Source organism: Schistocerca piceifrons, chromosome 3 (assembly GCF_021461385.2).
Source record: "Schistocerca piceifrons isolate TAMUIC-IGC-003096 chromosome 3, iqSchPice1.1, whole genome shotgun sequence".
Classification (NCBI taxonomy): Eukaryota; Metazoa; Arthropoda; class Insecta; order Orthoptera; family Acrididae; genus Schistocerca; species Schistocerca piceifrons.
In genome coordinates, this window is record NC_060140.1 from 556,888,418 (window position 1) to 556,909,915 (window position 21,498).

Here is a 21,498-nt window from a genome sequence, read left to right on the forward strand (position 1 = left end):
AAAACCTCTTAGTGTCATACTGTGGTAATTAAATTATCTTCGGATACAGCCGAATAGTTTACAGATATGTACCTCAGACACAAGAGGCAGTCGCAATTAGCCAGCTAGCACACAACATAACACATCTCTTTCCTTTCTCTTTCATAAAACTAAATTTTTCGGCTTTTCCTATCATGTGTCGGTATAACCAAGTTCTGTCCTTCCTCTCAAAGTTGTTAAGCTTATGCATGTTACTTTTTTCATTACAGTTATTTCGGAAAGCCTAAATAGAGGTAACCATTTTGAACAAGCACATAAACATTTTAAGAGATCTGTGAACATCCGAAAAAACAAAGGAAGCTGCTCAACGCTGAGCTATGTATCTGGTAGCCAGGAAACGTGCTCAAAACCTAAGATTTACTTCACTAAACGGTTACACTGCTAAACAGCTGCTAAGGCACAACCGAGACTTGCTAAGGAACAACTGACAGTTGCTACAGAACAACCGACAATTGCTACGGAACACCCGACCAATGACAGGAAAAGAAAATGCAGAGAGCGGGACTTGTTAACTGCAGCGAAGCCTGTGCACGATCGCTCTCTACGGATTCGAGAGTTATGCATTACATAGTTTGACGGATGTTATTGCCGAACTGATTAGTGCGACATTCCATGTGGTGCGGCAACATATCTGCAAGAAATCATTTAAATACTTACGACGTGGACGAGCAGTTTCACGGTTCGACGTCGGTCAAATCGTCGCTACCGTGGCCAAAATAACTGGAGTGTCCAAAAGTGTCATCTCGCGATTAAAATGGCCGTTGAAGGTGGAAATTCTATGCTAAAACAAGCTGGTTGTCGTCGACGAACCACCATAATGCAAAAGGATCGATACGTAGCCCTAATGCCGTCAAGGAACAGACGTCTCGCTCCTAGCCAGGTCTCTGCAAACCGTGCAAACATGACCGGTACATGTGTCTCTACCAGAACCATTTCGCGGCGATTAGACTGATTAGTATTCTCGGAAGCCTGTTAAATGCATCTCACTTCAACCACACCATTGTCTAGAAGGAGTTTTTTGGGGCAGGGAGCGTATTGATTGGCGTCAGCTACTGTGGTCCGGGGTGATGTTCGCCGACGAATCCCGCTTCACTGTGGCATGTGTTCGTCCCCACCAGTTAGTGTGGAGAGAGAGAAATAGGAACACTTTACGCACCACGGAATATTCATGAACGTCATCGGTATGGCCTAGGCGTTATGGTGTGGGCAGGCATTATGTACAATGGTCCAACGCCGCAGCATATCTTTGCGCTAGGTACCGTTACGGCCAGCGGTATTGCAGGGAGATTATTGAGGATCTTATCCGTCTGTTTAGGGCAGCTGAGGTGTCGGACACACTGGAAAGTGAAAATATAGAATGTACGGAATGGCCTGCGTACTCCGTGGACTTATACCCTACAGTGCGTGCCTGAGATGCTCTTAGAAGCCATCCCCTCCAAGAACTGCGCAAGTACCGAAAACCGCCATGACAGAGGAGTGGAAATATAACCCTCAGGAACTCCTCAAGAGCTTGTTAGCCAACATGAGTAACAGGTGCGAAATGTGCGTTAGTCCCCGAGGAGGGCATGCTCCTCATTCAGAGTCCGTTATCGACCTTTATGTCAAGAGTCTGACCTGTGTAGAAATGAACGTCACTTATGTCTGTTATCCTGCTTTGCCATGTGATTATATCTGTACCGTTTTTCGTTATAAATATACCGCTCTACCTCTATTACGTATGTACTGTGTTTCATGTAATACATCATCGCCTATGATTATTCCTGTCCAATAATGTCTCTGTCCCTTAGCAACAGTCAAACAGTGAATAACCAGCTACTGAAAATAATTTCATAGCTTGTAGAACACAAAATTGCTAGAGGTAACACGAAATTTCTTTGTGTCCAAGCGTTCCCTTAAATTTTGCGACCGGGTTCGTCTGCTTTAGTTTATAAAACATTTTTAATAGAATTGAATGTACGTCTCAAAGCAAAGACTGATGAAAAATTTCATGAATTTTGACGGTGCTCTAGAAGCCTATCCTCTAACACTGAAAGCCTGCTGCTGTTCCGCCATCTTTTTCTTCTACTTCCAGAATGTTCGGTCTTCGCCAAGTCTAGACGTGAGGCAGCTGCCAACAAGCTGTCTTCCACAATATAAACGACAGTAAATTTTATGGTAAACGCCATTGTGATATCTATAGTTTTTACAAAATGAGTTACACAATTGGTGATTTTTGTTCCAAAACAGATCCTTTTCTGGAAGGATGCCAGAGTCGTCAACAGGACGGCAGACATCATGGTATCGCCGGAAATGCAGAACAACTTTCTGGAAGCGCTCGAAAAGAAGGGTATGAAGTCTTCTGTCTACGTAGAAGACGTGCAAAAGTAAGTGCCCATCACCAATGATACTGAGTTACAAATTTTTGAATTTTCGTTTGCTGTCAAAGTTCACAAAGTGTTTTGGAGCTTAATATAAGTATACCGGTTTAGTCTTGTTAGCAATCATTATCAAACGATATGAATGCGTCATTTGATGTCTACTTAACGTTACTCTAAAACGTATTCAAATCATTCGAACACGACTTGCTGATAATTCGAACCGGTACTTAATTTATTTGTGTGGCCCGAAGCAGTAAAATATAATTAAAAATTCCGTTAAAAGACAGTCAGGGTGTTCAATTTAGACAGCATATTTTATCTGTGTATAATTCTCTTAGTTTCACATTGCAGTAATCAGAACAGAGAGGAATCGAGCCCCAATTAGTATAGTATCTGGGAGCTGCAAAGCACATAATAAGGTGTTCTCCATCATCCTCATTGTTTCCCGGTCTTCCTGCCTGTTAGCATTGCTTACGCTGAGCTTCAGAGCGCTGAAGCACTATCGCTTGTGGTTCAACTTATATCTAGGGTGAAGTTGACTGTCGCTAGGGTGACGGCACGCAATGACTGGAAGCTTTGGAAAATGATTCGTTTGTTTGACGTCACATAATGTTTTTGACCTATACCAGCTTGAAAAAATCTCACTCGTACTGCTCATTCTGTATGTTTATTTGATAAAATTAGTTTTCTCACTTCGGTATTGATTTCTGAAGTCACGATATGATATGGGCTTCGCGGCCCATATTCAAAACTTCAACGATAACTATGTGAAGCTGCTTTTAAAATCTACGACAGTTATCTTTCTGAAAGCAGCATCACTGTTGCAGCAACGACAGGAAGTTCTCACCTGATTTTATGTCTAAATGGAAGGTCACCCTCAGATGGAGATACGTGCTGGGATGAGGCAACTCAAAAAGCTCATCCGCCACAGCAAGTTTCTTGGTTCGGCACTCTTCCCTGTAAGTTTAACCCCTCACAAACGTTGAAATGCTGACCTTCCGTCACTGGAACAAGTCTGTAGTTCCATTTGTGTCTTGAGACGAATATACTTCGTGTTAAATAAATAGTTTCTGGCTTATAGCACTCCTAGTGTTACTTTGTGATACAGTTAATTACGAGTGTAATGTTGCTGTTTGAATTATGTAATAGGACACTAGAGACTGGTGCCGTCTGACGTCGCTCAAGAGCTTACGCAGCATCTGGTATTAATTTAATGGGTGGGAGATGGGTAGAGGAAAAGAAGAACATTTCCTTACACTATAATACTAAAACTTGTTTTTATTAATCGCAAATTATTCTAACACTTACACTTTGTAATATTTACTTACTATTGACAATAAATGCGGATACTTTAGAAATGCTCTTTTCTTTAATGGAATTGACATTGGCTAGTAACACGGCAAAAAACGTCACGCTCTGAAGATGCAGCCCTATTCGAAACTTTGAGAATCCGAAGACATCTCGTATATTCAGCTGTATGGAAATCGGAGAGAACAGCAATATGATTTGCACATTATATGATAAATAGCTAAGGGTACACTTACAGTTAGTAGTATCCATGCTCTGGTTTTCTTCGAACTGGCTCTGTGTCATACATCTGTCTTTTAAGCGGAGCGGGTTTGCGAGTTCAGTTTGTGAAGACCATATAAGCCATTGAACACAGGACAGAACTTTTGCCTCTCTATATCTCTCTCGTTCTGTCCTTCCCCCTCCCCCCCTTTCCACATACACAAACAAAAAAGTGCTCCTGTATAGGATCCCCAGCATCAAAAAACATTGTCAGACATCAGATCAGTCGACTACTGCGTATTGTACGTTTTTATAACTGGTGTAGTTCGATGTTGATGATAAGAATATATTAACGGCCTCTGCAATCGTTCTACAACTATCGGGTCAAGTGATCATTAATACAACAGTAAGCGGTAAATGTGAGGTATCAGTAACTAAAGCTGAAATTATGGTACCCTAAGGGAAACGTATAATAAACTCCACAATATGGTTAGATAATGGTGCACTGGAAAAAAATAGCACATTTCGTATCCTCAGACGCTGCGACACATGTAACTGCAGCTGGAATCCTTAAAACAAACTAGGTAACTATTCAAGAACTTGGGAAACTATTAGAAGAGCTCTCAATGTCCACTGTAGAAAAGAAATACAAATGATATTTTGAATCGTAGTATGAGATCAAAAATCCTTACAAGTGGAAGACCATCATTTGCCGAAGTTCGTTCTCGCGTGTCGGACAAAGTGAACAAGAAACATGCGGAAACAAGGCAGCAGTGTCTGACAGTAGCGGGGATGATGGAAAAGAGCTATTCCGCTAGTGAAAAAAGCCTCTTTTATTCTCAAATTGCTCTTTCATTTTTTTCTAGTCTCAATTACGCATCTTCCAATAGGTCCTATTCATCTTTATCTTTCTCTCTCTCCCTCCCTTCAAAAATTGACCCTATGGAGGATATTCGACTACGCAAAACATTGTCAGGAAGACTGTCTCAGTTGACTGCTGCGTTTTGTAGATTTTCATAAGTAGAGAGGATGAATGTTACCTCTCAGCCAATTATCCTTTGCAATGGCCTAGCTACCACTCATCTACTACCAAGAATTGACTGCGAAACTCTTCACGAGTATGACGTACCTGGAGTCGCTAGAAAGTTAATTAGTTATGAGTTCCATTGATCAATCTCACGGTAACCGTTATGTTGTGGGGCGTGTCAAGTGCATACGAAATGTACACATGAATAAAGTTTTCTTTTTTTTTAAGAAGCTAAAATTTTTATTACCTACCCCCTTAAATCGCACAAAATGCTTATATTGTACTTATAGATTTATTTATTCCTATTCAAGAATTCATCTGTGGTATGTAAGGAGTTGTCAAGGATATATGATTTCAGTTTATTTTTAAAACTATTACTGCTGTCTGTCAGACATTTTATTTCTTCTGGTAATTTATCGAAAAGTTTTACGGCAGCGTATTTTACCCCTTTCTGTGACAAACATAGGTTAAGTACAAGATAGTGCAAGTCTTCCTTTCTGCTGATATAATAATCATGACTGCCACTGTTGTTTTTAAACTAGTCCATGTTGCTGAGAACAAATTTTATTGCTGAGTAAATGTACTGTGAGGTATCTCTTAAACAGATGCCTACAAGATGTGTGGCTATGGGCTCCACACATTACTCTAACCACTTTATTTTGAGCAGTGAATACCTTTTGCATAAGTGTTGAGTTACTCCAAAATATTGTTCCGTCTGACATCAGAGAGGGAAAATATGAAAGTATACTATGTGATCAAAAGTATCCAGACACCTGGCTGAGAAGACTTACAAGTTCGGGTGTCCTCCATCGGTAATGCTGGAATTCAATAAGGTGTTGGCCCACCCTTAGCCTTGATGACAGCTTCTACTCTCGCAGGCACACGTTCAATCAGGTGCTTGAAGGTTTCTTGGCGAATGGCAGCCCATTTTTCACAGAGTGCTGCACTCAGGAGAGGTATCGATGTCGGTCGGTGAGGCCTGGCACGATGTCGGCGTTCCAAAATGCCCCAAAGGTGTTCAGGATTCAAGTCAGGACTCTGTACAGGCCAGTCCATTACAGGGATGTTATTGTCGTGTAACCACTTTGCCGTAGGCCGTGCATTATGAACAGATTCTCGATCGTGTTGAAAAATGCAATCGCCATTCCCGAATTGCTCTTCAGCAGCGGGAAGCAAGAACGTAACGTCAATGTAGGCCTGTGCTGTGATAGTGCCATTCAAACCAACAAGGGGCGCAAGCCCCCTCCACAAAAAACACGACCACCCCATAACGCCACCGCCTCCGAATTTCACTGTTGGCACTGCACACGTCGGCAGATGACGTTCACCGGGCGTTCACCATACCCACACCGTGTCTTCGGATCACTGCATAGTGTACCGTGATTCGTCACGCCACACAACGTTTTTCCACAGTTCAATCGTTCAATGATTACACTCGTTACACCAAGCGAGGCGTCGTTTGGCATTTACCGGCGTGATGTGTGGCTTATGAGCAGCCGCTCGACCATGAAATCCAAGTTTCCTCACATCCCTCCTAACTGTCATAGTGCTTGCAGTGGATCATGATGCAGTTTGGAATTCCTGTGTGATGGCCTGGATAGATGTCTGTCTATTACACATTATGACCCTCCTCAACTGTCAGTCAACAGACGAGGTCAGCCTGTACGCTTTTGTGCTGTACATGTCCCCTCACGTTTCCACTTTACTATCGTATCGGAAACAGTGGACCGAGGGATGTTCAGGAGTTTGGAAATCTCACGTACAGACGTATGAAACAAGTGACAACCAATCACCTGACCACGTTCGAAGTCCGTGAGTTCTGTGGAGCGCCCCATTCTGCTCTCTGATAATGTCTAATGACTACTAAGGTCGCTGGTGTGGAGTACCTGGCAGTAGGTGGCAGCACAATGCACCTAATATGAAAAAGTATGCTTTTGATCTTGTGGTGTATTTTAGCTTGCTAATTTATGAATCCTCAAAATTAGCAATTATTCTGATTGCAAAATTTGCTGAACATAGTCGCTTTAGGAGATCCAAAATATGAATTTTGCAATTAGGATTCTCATCTATAAGTACACCCAAAACTTAGTATTTTCTACCCTGGCTACTGACTTCCGTTGATGTGTTATATTTATTGAAGGAATTGTCCTCCTTGCAGTAGAAAATTGGATGTACTGTATCTTTTCAAAGTTCAGAGCAAGCCCATTCGCTGGAAACCAATCAATAACTTTTCCAAAGTCATTATTTGAATCATTTTCTATTGGAGTTTCTTTCACTGGATTAATAATGATGCTTGTATCATCAGCAAACGGTATCAGTTTAGCTTCTTGCCTCAGATAAAAAGGGAGGTCATTCACATATATTTAGAACAGAAGGAGACCCATAATCGGAGCCGGTGGAACATCTACTGCAATTTCACTCCAGTTGGATGAAGTGGGAAACTTCCTTAAATCACTTAAACTATATAAAGAAACTTTTTCTTCCTCTTCCGTAAATATGACTTAAACCACTCGTAATGTATTCCATTTATACCATGGAATGTAATTTCTGTAACATAATGTCATGGTTCACACAATCAAATGCTTTGGATAAGTCACAGAAAATTCCTATTGGTGACATTTTACTATTTAAAGACTCTATTATTTTGGCAGTAAAACTGTGTATTGCTGCCTCAGTGGAACAGTAATTTCGAAATCCAAAATGTGATTCCATTGCTGTTGAGATGGCTAACCACTCTTGAGTACATTACGTTTTCGACAATTTTTGAAAATGCTGTAAGCAAGGATACTGGTCGGTAATTATTGACATCTGTAGTGTCCCCTCTTTTGTAGAGAGGCTTGACAATGGCTTATTTTAACCTGTCTGGGAAAATACCTTGAGTTAGTGAAGCATTACAGATGTGACTCATAACATCAGCTGTAACTGCTCCACATTGTTTTAATATCTTACTGCAACAGAACATTTATTTCACAAAGATTTCGGCTGAAGTGGCCGTGCGGTTCTGGGCGCTGCAGTCTGGAACCGCGAGACCGCTACGGTCGCAGGTTCGAATCCTGCCTCGGGCATGGATGTGTGTGATGTCCTTAGGTTAGTTAGGTTTAACTAGTTCTAAGTTCTAGGGGACTAATGACCTCAGAAGTTGAGTCCCATAGTGCTCAGAGCCATTTTGAAGCCATTTCACAAAGATGTAATGATTTTCCTTATTTTACAAGAGATTCTTAGATGAAAATTAATTTGACAAGGATGTCTCAAAACTGAATCTTCAATGTACAGCTTGGCTTTTTCTTTTGAGGTATTCTAACAAAGTTTTTCACCTACACTTAATGGTTTTTAATACATTGGCTACTTGTGTTCACTTGGTTAAGATGGTCTCATTCTCTTTAATAGTAATACTATCTATCCCAGTGACTACTTTTCCTGTCTCTCTTCTTACAACATTGTGCACTGATTTCATTTTACTTCCTCAGTTGTTAATTTCATCTCCAATATACATATATATTGATTTTCTGACAACGTTTCTCAGAATGTTATAATAATTTTTACAGTGTAAAATTACTTCTGGGTCTTCACTAATTCTTGTTGCCTCACACAATTTTCTTTTACTTTTGGAAGACTCTTCAATATCTGTAGTAACCCAAATTTTCATTGAAAACTGTTTGGTGTTACATTTAGTAATTTTTTGGGGGCAACAGTGTTCAAAAAGTAATATAAATGTATCGGGAAATAACTGCATTTACCATTAGCATTTGGCTCATTATTTTCATCTCCCCAACTAACATTTCTTAAACTTTCTCTGATGTTCTCTATAGATATCAGGTTGACCAGCCTTACACTTTTCCTTAAAGATTTCTGAACTGTTCACCCTGCTAGTTTTTGTAAGTTAATCAGCTGTGGGTCATGGTCTGACAATCCCTTTATCGCAGGGAAAGCATATGTTAGATTTAAATCCTCTTGCTGTACAAATGCATTATCTATAAGAGTAGTACTGCCTTGAGCTATATGTGTAGGGAAATTGATCATTAATAACACTTCTAGCTCACTTTTCCTATCAGAATTGCCTAGAAAGATTACACTGAAATCACCAAATATTAATAACTTCTTCTGAAACTTCCTGGCAGATTAAAACTGTGTGCCCGACCTGACTCGAACTCGGGACCTTTGCCTTTCGCGGGCAAGTGCTCTACCATCTGAGCTACCGAAGCACGACTCACGCCCGGTCTCACAGTTTCACTTCTGCCAGTATCTCGTCTCCTACCTTCCAGACTTTACAGAAGCTCTCCTGCGAACGTTGCGGAACTAGCACTCCAGAAAGAAAGGATACTGCGGAGACATGGCTTAGCCACAGCCTGGAGGATGTTTCCAGAATGAGATTTTCACTCTGCAGCGTAGTGTGCGCTGATATGAAACTTCCTGGCAGATTAATACTGGTCTCGGTCCGACACACAGTTTTAATCTGCCAGGAAGTTTCATATCAGCGCACACTCCGCTGCAGAGTGAAAATCTCATTCTGGAATAACTTCTTCGTTTTGTCTGATAGATAGCATAATTGGGACTCAAACTTCTTTATGAATAGGTCTTAATCTCCTAATGGGGACCTGTACACTGTTGCTAATATCGAAACTGCATTACGCAGTTGTAGTTCACAACACAACGTTCAAAGTGCTGATCGACTCAAAATTTACTTACTTCTACAGTTTTGTTCTTGTACCCTTGTTTTGCGTAAATGGAAACTCGTCCTTTATCCATGCTAGATCTGCAAATGTAAGATGCTAAATGATACTCATTCATACAGAAACTTTCCATCATCACAGTTACATAGTGTTCACACTGAAATATATATCAATCTTATTCTTATTTCTGAGATCATCTGAACACACTAACAGCTCATCTACGTTATTTTTTATTCCCCTGCTAGTTTGATGAAGGAAACTGATTCTGCCTGTAGAATCACCCCTGTTCACTGTACATGAAGCTTCTTTTATTCTATTTTTCTTGACTATTGTCTCTCTAGACTTTGGCTTTAACCTAAAGAATCTGTCTGCCAGGTCCCATTAATCACAGGGATCGTCCCATGTGTGACTATGGCCCCCTTACAGTATTTGCTAATAGAAAAGCTAACTATCTTTCCCCTTCCTATGTAGGTGCAGGCCATGTTTAGTGTATCCCCACCTACCAACAGCATCAACTGGAACAACACCTATGTGGGATTTTGCCGGTGTATGGAGAATCCTGTTCAGCTCTGTGTTAACATGCCTTAAGCAGTATTTACGCAGGGCCGATCATGGTGCTGAAAGACCTCCACAAACCCCACATTTAAGTGCCCAGTTTCTGCTCCTATTTTATTCAGGTCACAACTAATACTATATCTTGGAGTCATAGCCAGGCTGTTTCCTGCTCCCCCAACTGTAATTTCCTGATATTCCTTCTCAAAATCCCTGCACAGCTGACCTAAGTTTCCTGTCACTTGGCTAAGGCTAGCACTCGGTTTCACATAACTTGTGACCTGGTACCCTTCACCTTATTTTTCCTGAAGCTGCTGGCTACACCCTTGTTATGACTGCTACCTAGAAGCAGAATTCTTTTTCTATTCTGATTTGATTCCGACCAGTCTTTTTTTTCTGCTTCAGCCGACATTCAACTACATCTTGATGAGGCCCTTCCTCCACTACTTCAGATAGCAAGCCAAACTGATTTACTAACTGAATTTCTGAAGTTTTTCCAACAGATTCCCTTTCTCGCCCTACGCTTGCTACCTTTTCCCAGAACCCCGTTTCTTTTTCCCTCCTTAGCCTAGATAATTCCAAATACGCGTTTTCTAATTCAGCCTTAAGGACATAAATTTTTGCCTCCTGTACAGCGATTTTTCTGTCCTTTCTACATAACCTACATTGCCATGGAAGAACCTCATTATCTTCCCCCGTTTTCTCGCCGCTACGGTCCTATGAAACCTTAACCTACAGCCTTCACAGAACACCCCCTCCTTCAGATTTCTATGGCAATTACCAAATTTGTTACACATGATTTGATAGAAAAATTTACACTTAATTTACACAAATGCAGAGAATTACTTGACACAAGAGCACTGAAGTTTCATAGCCCGTACTAATACACAACTAAACGCTAATGTAAACAAACTTTCAAACTTACTTTCGAAAATTTTAATTAACTATCTAAACTCTGTGTGACAGACACGAGTTAACTTAACTTTGAACCACCAGGCCTAGGCAAAAAAAATAACGATCTGCGCTTTCCAGAAATTTATGACTAAAATGTAAAAAAACTAACGTCTATCGGCCTTTAGGAAACACTTATTCTTCCATCTAAATACGCTCATAAAAGCGAAACCTTCAATAGATAACCTGGCGAAGAAACAAATACACTAGTCTAAAATGTAATATCAAATAAATTAGCTCTTATTTCAATATTAATAGAAGGCAGATTTCAGACTACCTAACAGATCAAAACGAAAATTTCTGTTCCGACACTGACAATGTTGAGTGTTTATGGAAAAAGTTCAAGGCAATCGTAAAATGCGTTTTAGACAGGTACGTGCCGAGTAAAACTGTGAGGGACGGGAAAAACCCACCGTGGTACAACAACAAAGTTAGGAAACTACTGCGAAAGCAAAGAGAGCTCCACTCCAAGTTTAAACGCAGCCAAAACCTCTCAGACAAACAGAAGCTAATCGATGTCAAAGTTAGCGTAAGGAGGGCTATGCGTGAAGCGTTCATTGAATTCGAAAGTAAAATTCTATGTACCGACTTGACAGAAAATCCTAGGAAGTTCTGGTCTTACGTTAAATCAGTAAGTGGCTCGAAACAGCATATCCAGACACTACGGGATGATGATGGCATTGAAACAGAGGATGACACGCGTAAAGCTGAAATACTAAACACCTTTTTCCAAAGCTGTTTCACAGAGGAAGACCGCACTGCAGTTCCTTCTCTAAATCCTCGCACAAACGAAAAAATGGCTGACATCGAAATAAGTGTCCAAGGAATAGAAAAGCAACTGGAATCACTCAATAGAGGAAAGTCCACTGGACCTGACGGGATACCAATTCGATTCTACACAGAGTACGCGAAAGAACTTGCCCCCCTTCTAACAGCCGTGTACCGCAAGTCTCTAGAGGAACGGAGGGTTCCAAATGATTGGAAAAGAGCACAGATAGTCCCAGTCTTCAAGAAGGGTCGTCGAGCAGATGCGCAAAACTATAGACCTATATCTCTTACGTCGATCTCTTGTAGAATTTTAGAACATGTTTTTTGCTCGCGTATCATGTCATTTCTGGAAACCCAGAATCTACTATGTAGGAATCAACATGGATTCCGGAAACAGCGATCGTGTGAGACCCAACTCGCCTTATTTGTTCATGAGACCCAGAAAATATTAGATACAGGCTCCCAGGTAGATGCTATTTTTCTTGACTTCCGGAAGGCGTTCGATACAGTTCCGCACTGTCGCCTGATAAACAAAGTAAGAGCCTACGGAATATCAGACCAGCTGTGTGGCTGGATTGAAGAGTTTTTAGCAAACAGAACACAGCATGTTGTTATCAATGGAGAGACGTCTACAGACGTTAAAGTAACCTCTGGCGTGCCACAGGGGAGTGTTATGGGACCATTGCTTTTCACAATATATATAAATGACTTAGTAGATAGTGTCGGAAGTTCCATGCGGCTTTTCGCGGATGATGCTGTAGTATACAGAGAAGTTGCTGCATTAGAAAATTGTAGCGAAATACAGGAAGATCTGCAGCGGATAGGCACTTGGTGCAGGGAGTGGCAACTGACCATTAACATAGACAAATGTAATGTATTGCGAATACATAGAAAGAAGGATCCTTTATTGTATGATTATATGATAGCGGAGCAAACACTGGTAGCAGTTGCTTCTGTAAAATATCTGGGAGTATGCGTACGGAACGATTTGAAGTGGAATGATCATATAAAATTAATTGTTGGTAAGGCGGGTACCAGGTTGAGATTCATTGGGAGAGTGCTTAGAAAATGTAGTCCATCAACAAAGGAGGTGGCTTACAAAACACTCGTTTGACCTATACTAGAGTATTGCTCATCAGTGTGGGATCCGTACCAGGTCGGGTTGACGGAGGAGATAGAGAAGATCCAAAGAAGAGCGGCGCGTTTCGTCACTGGGTTATTTGGTAACCGTGATAGCGTTACGGAGATGTTTAATAAACTCAAGTGGCAGACTCTGCAAGAGAGGCGCTCTGCATCGCGGTGTAGCTTGCTCGCCAGGTTTCGAGAGGGTGCGTTTCTGGATGAGGTATCGAATATATTGTTTCCCCCTACTTATACTTCCCGAGGAGATCACGAATGTAAAATTAGAGAGATTAGAGCGCGCACGGAGGCTTTCAGACAGTCGTTCTTCCCGCGAACCATACGCGACTGGAACAGGAAAGGGAGGTAATGACAGTGGCACGTAAAGTGCCCTCCGCCACACACCGTTGGGTGGCTTGCGGAGTATCAATGTAGATGTAGATGTAGATGTAGAACTTAGCGAGAGCTTCGTGGACGTGCGTCTTCCAGAGATATTAGACTCCGATGGTGGGCAAAGAGGTTCGACCACGATTGACACGTCGAACTTTATAATAAATAATTAAATTAATGTGGAATAATGGTCGTCATTTCAATTTCAGCTAGGTTTTGGTCATACTTTAGTCATTATATGTTGATGTCGACTAACGTTCTCTCACTTATTACAGACTTATTGACGCTGAACGTCCTGCAAAGCAGGCGAGGGCATCCTTTGGTTGGGACGACTACTACACTGTGGATGAGGTGAGTCGATACTTTTGGTAGGCTAAGTCGCAAAATAAACGACAAAGATGTATTTATGTATTTAAGAAATTCTCAAGGAATGCTACTTTATTTCTTTGCAAACAATTACACAAATGTCAAGTTTAGCATGCTACAACAAAGCATCATATGCCACCTGGGGGATAGTATATGTACTGATAATGGTTCCAACATCGTCCGCCAACAGATAGCGCAGTGGAACAGCTATCAGAGCGCCATCAATGTCAATTCTTTAATAGGGAATACTCACAGCCAGGATGCTCAGCGTAGTGCAAACGTGTGAAGCAAGCAGTGATCTGTTCCACGGAGACGCACTCGTGCTTTCTACAGCGAACTGAGCGTGTTTGAAGGGGGTCAAACTCTGGCCCTCCGAATGGCAGAGTTATCTTCCGAAGAATTACCACACAAGTTGGACATGCTGCGTCAGTTGTGCAACGTGCATGTGAATATTCCCACACCTATAGACAAGGTTCTGGACATCCACACAACACAGACGCCTTTCAGAATCGTTACATTTTAAGGGCGGCAGTGTCTGGTTGTACAACAACCACAGCACAGATAAGAGGGCTTGTAAGTTCAAATGTGTCAACGGAAACTGTGGCTAACCAGCTATTAGCAGTGGGACTGCGATCACGCACACCTCTGGCCTGTCTTCCTGTCACTCCACAGCATCGACGTGCACCGCTCGCCTTGTGCCGTCAGATGATCACACGGAGGATGGAATGACGTGCCGTGGTCTTCAGCGATGAAGATGATTTGGTTTCCAAAATTTTTTAGTCTGCACATGACTGCTTGTGTTGGCTGGTTCTCGCATAGGAAGGCGACGAGGGCATAGAATCGGCTGCAAAACCGTGACTAATATAGTAAGCATAACGCTGAGCTTCATGTAAATTAAGAAGTAAATAATAAAGACGTGATACAGTACAAAACAGTTGTGGGAGAAGAAAAAGGAGTATCTTATTAAAAAAATATATTTCGTCTACTAATGAAGAGAAACGTTTGTTGTACAGCTGCATACATAACGCAAATAAAAACGGGGAGAAACTAACAGGTACTGGATAGTACTCTCAGAACTGTCACATTTAAAACCGCAGCTTAAATGCTACTTTGGTAGTATGACAATGGAATGACGTATTTTGAATCATTATTTCTTTATTGTGGTTGGGCATTGGACCTTAGCCCTTGCTATTACATATCATTAGCAGATTACTTATTAAGGTTTGTCGGTGCGACTATCAACTAAACTTTTTCCATGCATTTAAAAAGTAGAAAGGAGACAATGTGACTAGATTATCGATCTAAAGCACTGATGAGTTTTTAACCGTACTGATACAGTTTCACGAAGCATGGACACGTGAATAATAGGAGAGAAAGGAGGTTTCAAGAGGATAAATGTTCGCATCCTATCACTTTAAAGCGGGTTCCTTTATTGTCGTTATTATTTTTCGCTCATTACCATCTCGTTCTCCAATTTATTCGGTACTCTCACCTTGATACTGGCTACCTGATTGCCTAATATGCTTCATTACTTAAGTTACACAATCCCACCTGAGATACTGCACACATTTTCTTTTGCACATATTGTTTTGTTAGATGTTCCTATGTCACCTCTTCAGTCTCACATTTTCATTCCGTAATTTTTACCTCTCCGTTTAATGTGCCTATCCTCAGTTACCTCCAGTTTCTCTTCCTTCACTTTCCCCACAACAAATACTTCTCATCCCCACAAACACAGATGCGTGCTATTATTGTTCTGTTTTGCCCTTCAGATTTACGCATGGCTTGACTCACTGGCCGCTTCATACCCCAGCGTCGTGACAACAGTTGTGGGCGGCAGCAGCTACGAGGGCCGCGAAATACGCGGAGTCAAAATTTCTTACGGCACCGGCAACCCCGCAGTCGTCATCGAGGGAGGTGAGTAAACACGGCGTCACGTCAATTTTTCATGCAGTATTTACGAGCCGATCGTTAACGCTTAATCACATTTGTCAGAATTTTAATAGGGGCCCTCATACTGACCACCCATAATTGTACTCGCCATTTTTGCTTTGCTTTGCGATGTTCTCTACTCTCCGTAGAAACTGGCGCCACCGAGGCTAGCCGAGCTTGATGTTCACGCCACTCTCCACGTAAACCTGCATCGTCGAGCGAACACATACTTCATATCTTGCGTGTTACCCTTCTGATGAGTTAATCGAAGCTTAGTAGAACCGCTGTAAATTTTAACCCTTAAGCGTGACTGTGGGTCAAAACACGGAGGCACAAGTTTCCACAGCGAGTGGCCTAGCCTTCCATTCTAACCGCCGGACGCAAGCTTGATAGGTTCCCCGGAATTACGCCGGATAATATTGTAAAAACCGCACAACATTTCAGCGAGATGTTGGCGCGCAAACGGGGTCCGTCGCTCCCGGCCGCATTTTCCCGCGCCGCGGCGCGCTTCTGCAGACCGCGACCCGTTTCTCCAGCAGAGGGCTCTGGCATTCAACGCCGTCTACGATTGGTCTTCGATGACGTTATGTCCCCGCTGGCGCCTACGCTGTTCTAGAAAGCCAACATATAAATTGACGAGCTTCTCAGCGACGCGAAACCCAACAAGCCTCCATCTGATGCCTCTTCCTATCGTCCTATCTGTCTCACATCGGTGTTCAGCAAGCTCTTGGAATCCATCCTTTCCCGGCGCATCCATCACCACCCCCGCCAAAACCACCTCCTCCCCAACACCCAATGTGGCTTTCGACCTTCCTTCTCTGCTGATGACCGACTCCTCCACCTCACTCACCTCCTCTCCCTCCAGCTTAACTCCCGTCGCTCCGCCATTTTTGTCTCCCTTGATCTCGAAAAGGCCTACGACCGTGTCTGGCATCCCGGTCTCCTGTTTAAACTCCAAACCTACGCCCTTCCTATCAACTACATCCGTCTGATGGCCTCCTTCCTCTCCCACCGCCCCTCCTATGTTACCATCCATAATGCCAATTCCCACACCTTCTACCCCTCTGCAGGTGTGCCCCAGGGCTCTGACCTTTCCCTTCTCCTCTACCTCCTGTACACGGCAGATATGCCCCAACCCCCCCCCCCCCCCGCCCCTCCAGTGCACCTCTTGCAATATGCTGATGACAGTGCATTCCTCGCCCTCGCTCCTACCCTCCAACGGTCCCAACACCTTCTCCAGAATCACCTTGACCTTTTTGCTGCATGGTGTAACCAGTGGCTCCTGAAAATCAATCCTTCCAAGACCCAGGCAATCATCGTAGGTCATACCACTCGCTCCTTGCGGCTCCTGGACTTCTCCCCTACTGTCTGCGCCCGTCCTGTCCGCCTCATCCCCACCCTCACCTACCTTGGCCTCACCATTGACCGTCACCTCACCTGGATCCCTCATCTCCGCTCCATCCAATCCGAAGCCCACAACCGCCTCCGACTCCTCAAACTCCTCTCTGGCCGGACATGGGGGTTGCACCCCTCTACCATCCTCCACACCTACAAATCCTTAATCCGTACCATCCTCTGTTATGCCAGTCCTGCCTGGATATCGCCCCCCCCCCCCCAAATTCTATAAGTCCCTCCAGATCCTTGAGCGTCATGCACTCCGCCTCGCCTTCCGTATACGCCTCCCGTCCCCCACATGGATCCTCTATGATCTCATTCCTTTCCCCCATCTGCTCCTATTCCTCGAACGTATCCGCATTCTCTACACCTCCCGCCGCCTTGATCCCCCTCACCCCCTGGTTGCTCCTCTCCTCTCCCATCCCCACCCCCTGCCATATCGGCACTGTTGTGTCCCCCCTACCCTCCATCTCTACACACTACATCTCCTTTCCCGGATGATGCCCTCTCTCCCTCCATTTATCCCTCCTATCAACTCTGACCCTCACTCCCCCTTCTTTTCTCTGTCCTTTTCCTGGGCTCCCTCTCCCCCCCTTCCATCCTCTTTCTTCCCCACCAGCCCTCTCTTTGCCCCCTTCTCTCCTCCAAGTCCTTTTACATTTCCCTCCTCTGCCTCCTCTCATTCCCTCTTGCGTCTGCCCTTCTCCCCCTTCATTAGTCCTCTCCCTCCTTGGTTCCCTTCCCCCTTTTTCGTTTGTTTCCTTCCTCTCTCCTTGTTCTTCCCCCTTCTCCAGGTCCCCCCCACCCCATCTGCCTTTGGCTCGGGAGTGTCATCTTTCTGCCGACACTTTCGTGCAGTGTGCTACAGTGAGTGTTCTACAGTGAGTGTTCCGTGTTGTGTTTTTTGGGAAGTGTTGCGAACGGCCATCATACTGTCTCTGGGTGTGCCTTTAACTCTTGCGAACAGAAACCAGACTGTCGTCGTGTTTTTTAATTGTGTGTGTACTATGTTACTTGGCTGATTCCTGTGTCTTTTATTAACATTGCCAACCCCTTTTGCTTTCTGTTTTAACTTTCCGCGTTTTTCCGCCATTTTACACTTTACGTCACCGTTTCATCGCCTGTTTTTCTTGTTTCTTTTCTTCTTCTCTTTTTAAAATAAAAGCCTGTAGGCTGTAGAGCAGCGTACTAGGCTGCTGCCAGCCGGCCCCCTTTGGGGGGGAATTGAAAATCAATAAAGGGGGGAAAGAAAAGCGACGCGACAGTAGCACATGAAGATGGCGGGCAGTTGTCTCGCTGAAATATTGTGCGGTTTTTACAATATTATCCGGCGTAGTTCCCGGGAACCTATCAAGCAGATGCAGCGCTGGGAAAGCCTCAAACAGCACAACAGTACGGAAGTTCCAAATCCAGTGTCATTTTATTCCACACTGTCGTTATGGGGCAGGAGCTTTGCATCACTGTTCTTGTCTCTCGCAGATCTGATTATTATATCAAACGAAAATTTGACTTTTAATGAGGGTGCAAGAATAAATTAGCCTTTGTTTTATCAGTTTCCAGTCATTAAGTAAAAAAGAGGTTACAAATACCTTTAGGAGACAAATTTTATTTGAAATGGTTTGGTACCCTGACCTATACAAAAAATTTGTCACCAATACACTCACAATGTTTAGTGTGTTATACCGGGTCTACGGTTGTTTATTTTTCAAGCGAAAACCACTATCCGCAAAGTTTGATGCTACAGAGTGTTCGAGAACGATGGCGACCAAGTTGCGAGCGATCTGGCAAAGCTTTGTTGTTCTACTTGTATAGACCGGTGTGTTCACCCCTTCTACATGCTCAGACCGAGTGTCAACTTTGTGCAGCCGTCACGTGATGTTTGAGAGCCCCATCAGTGAAGCTGTGCTTTTGTTCTGTGTTACGAAAATGCAACAGCGGAATGTAGATCAACATTATGCCAGCAATTCTTGTTGTGATCTTTGGAAACTTGAAACAGGGTTATGGGGAACATTGCGTATCAAGAGCACAAGTTTTTCGCTAGCGCAAATCAGTTTTGGAAGGCCGGGAACACTTTGAATGTGAACATCGCTCAGGGAGACCTTCAACTTCAAAAATCGACGAACACATCGAACGTGTGCTTGCTCTTGTGAGATCAGGCTGACGATGGGATGATGAGTGACTTGTTAAACTCTTTCACCAAAGATAAGGTTCTGACCGACCTTTTCCGCTCATGAAAGGTTTGTGCCAAAATGGTAGTGAAAGACCACAAAATTGAAAGACAAACGAAGAAACATACGCGTTGATCTTCTTGAGAGCAATCTCAATGACTCCAAATCGTTCAGTCGTTTGATCACAAGTGATGAGTCTTGGGTTTTTGAGTACGATCCTCAGACATAGCAACAAAGTGAGGAGTGGCACGCTGAGACATCTCCTCGACCGCAAAATACCTGAATGAACAAATCAAAGATAATAGGGATATCGTGTGTAGCTAATTTGTTCCTCCAGTACCAACTATTTTACGAAGATTTCCTTGAAGTCCTAAGGAAAAGGGGGAATCGAGTGAGACTGGACATTGTAGACAAGTGGATGCTGCATCGTGACGACGTCCCAAGGCACACGGCCACTTCCCCATGGAATTTTTGACCTCAAAAAGCATTCCTGTTGTTCTACAGCCCGTCGTTGACCTGATCTGATTCCTAGTGGCTTTTATATTTCCCGACATTGAAAAAATTTTAAAAGGACGTCATTTTGGTATATGGAGAACATTCAAGAGAATGTGACCAACATGCTAAAGGTCCTACCAATTCGAACCTTTCAGCGCTGCTACCACGTCTCCGTCGGTGTATAGCTGTCGAGGAAAGCTTCTTCGAAGGGAACGTTATCGTTGTTTGAAAAAAAAAGACATAAAAAACTTTGGTAGATAAAAAATCAACGTAATTTCTTTCCTTGCACACATCGTACATCGTACTGTGTTTGATATCAGGATTATGACTAATAATAGCACTCGTGCACCTTTCGAGACATAGTTTCCACCTTGAAAAATCATCAGCTCACCGTCCTACTCAACATACTAAACTTTCCAAAGGATCAGTCTGTGGTCCACTTTACACTTACACCTAATTGTTTGGTAATCAATTAGAGTACTTAAGGCAGTCTAAAGAATCTTTGTTACCATCATTCTCAAACTTAGACGTACCACAGCGTCGAAACTATGCATTGTCGCCTCGGACAACGAAGCCTTTTCAGTGTTATAAAAGACCCTTTCTTATATTGATTTCGTTACAATGTTGTTGACGGTCTGAGGGCGCGCTATTTGCAGGCATCCACGCGAGGGAATGGATCAGCGCTGCCAGCGTGACGTGGTTCATCAACGAGATCCTCACCTCGACCGACGCCAGCGTGAGGAGCATCGTCGAGAGCTTCGACTTCTACATCTTCCCCAGCACCAACCCCGACGGATACGAGTACACCTGGACGAACGTAAGTGGCTGTCTCCTAAACGTGTGTCCCTAGACTTTCATGACCAGAATTGACTTGCCACAAAGTTTCTTGTCATTCTTACACCGCGTCAGACTGTTAATGGCGAGGTCTGATTTGATAAAGCTTTCACTGTTAGTCCATCTCGAGCTAGGGATGCGACGAGTATCTAGTTGAAACATCCTGCTGTAGTCGAGCTGTGGTGTTCTTCTACTGTTTGTAGCCATGACACTCTGCTCCACTTTGAAATCGGTTATTCCTCGATGCCTCACACTGTGTTCCATCAACCTAATAGTTTCGTGGGTAAGTATGTTGTGGTACACTTACTTCAGTTATCCGATCTCCCGACACTATAACTGGGTAACGCAAGGCAACTTTCGGCACTCGCCACCCAGATAGAAACGCTGTCCTCTCCACAAGGTGAAAACAAGCGAAAATAGCTAGCCTGACTTTATTCGTATGTCGCTTTCACCTCTACAACATCCTTAGCCTACATGGGTACCACAGGTGCTCTACAGATATCACTCAAAACTTTTCGAGTCTCTCTAATTACTCCAATTAAACATGAAAATGTACTGATATAGTTAATTACTATACAACATTTGTGATAAGCACTGTCGAAAGATCAATTCATGCTTGAAGTTCGCTTGTCGATGGTGAAGTTCACACACGACACATTGCTTACCAACAATGCTTATAAAGAAAGCATGTAAGTTCAAGTCTGCTACGGTGTTGCCACGTGAAAAGTTTTTTCGGCAACGTAAGACTCGCTATCTTCTGTCCATTTTTGACATATAGTTCCAGTATGACCGAACATTACAGCTATGGTTTTCTGTGCTAGAACTTCTTATGTACACATTCGCCGAGTCAAATAACCGACTAACGAAAAGTCACTACCGGCCGTTGTGGTCGAGCGGTTCTAGGCGCTTCAGTCTGGAACCGCGCT

General features: G+C 43.2%; 1 protein-coding gene across 1 annotated transcript in view; it reads left to right on the plus strand.

The window, feature by feature from the left end:
• LOC124789762 (zinc carboxypeptidase-like) overlaps positions 1–21,498 on the plus strand; it is a 44,682-nt gene that overhangs the window by 6,844 nt on the left and 16,340 nt on the right. Inside the window, exons 3-6 of the mRNA XM_047257217.1 lie at positions 2,266–2,402; positions 13,658–13,733; positions 15,521–15,665; positions 20,395–20,555. Of these exons, the coding sequence (XP_047113173.1) occupies positions 2,266–2,402; positions 13,658–13,733; positions 15,521–15,665; positions 20,395–20,555 (519 nt within the window). The remainder of the gene's footprint in view (positions 1–2,265; positions 2,403–13,657; positions 13,734–15,520; positions 15,666–20,394; positions 20,556–21,498) is intronic.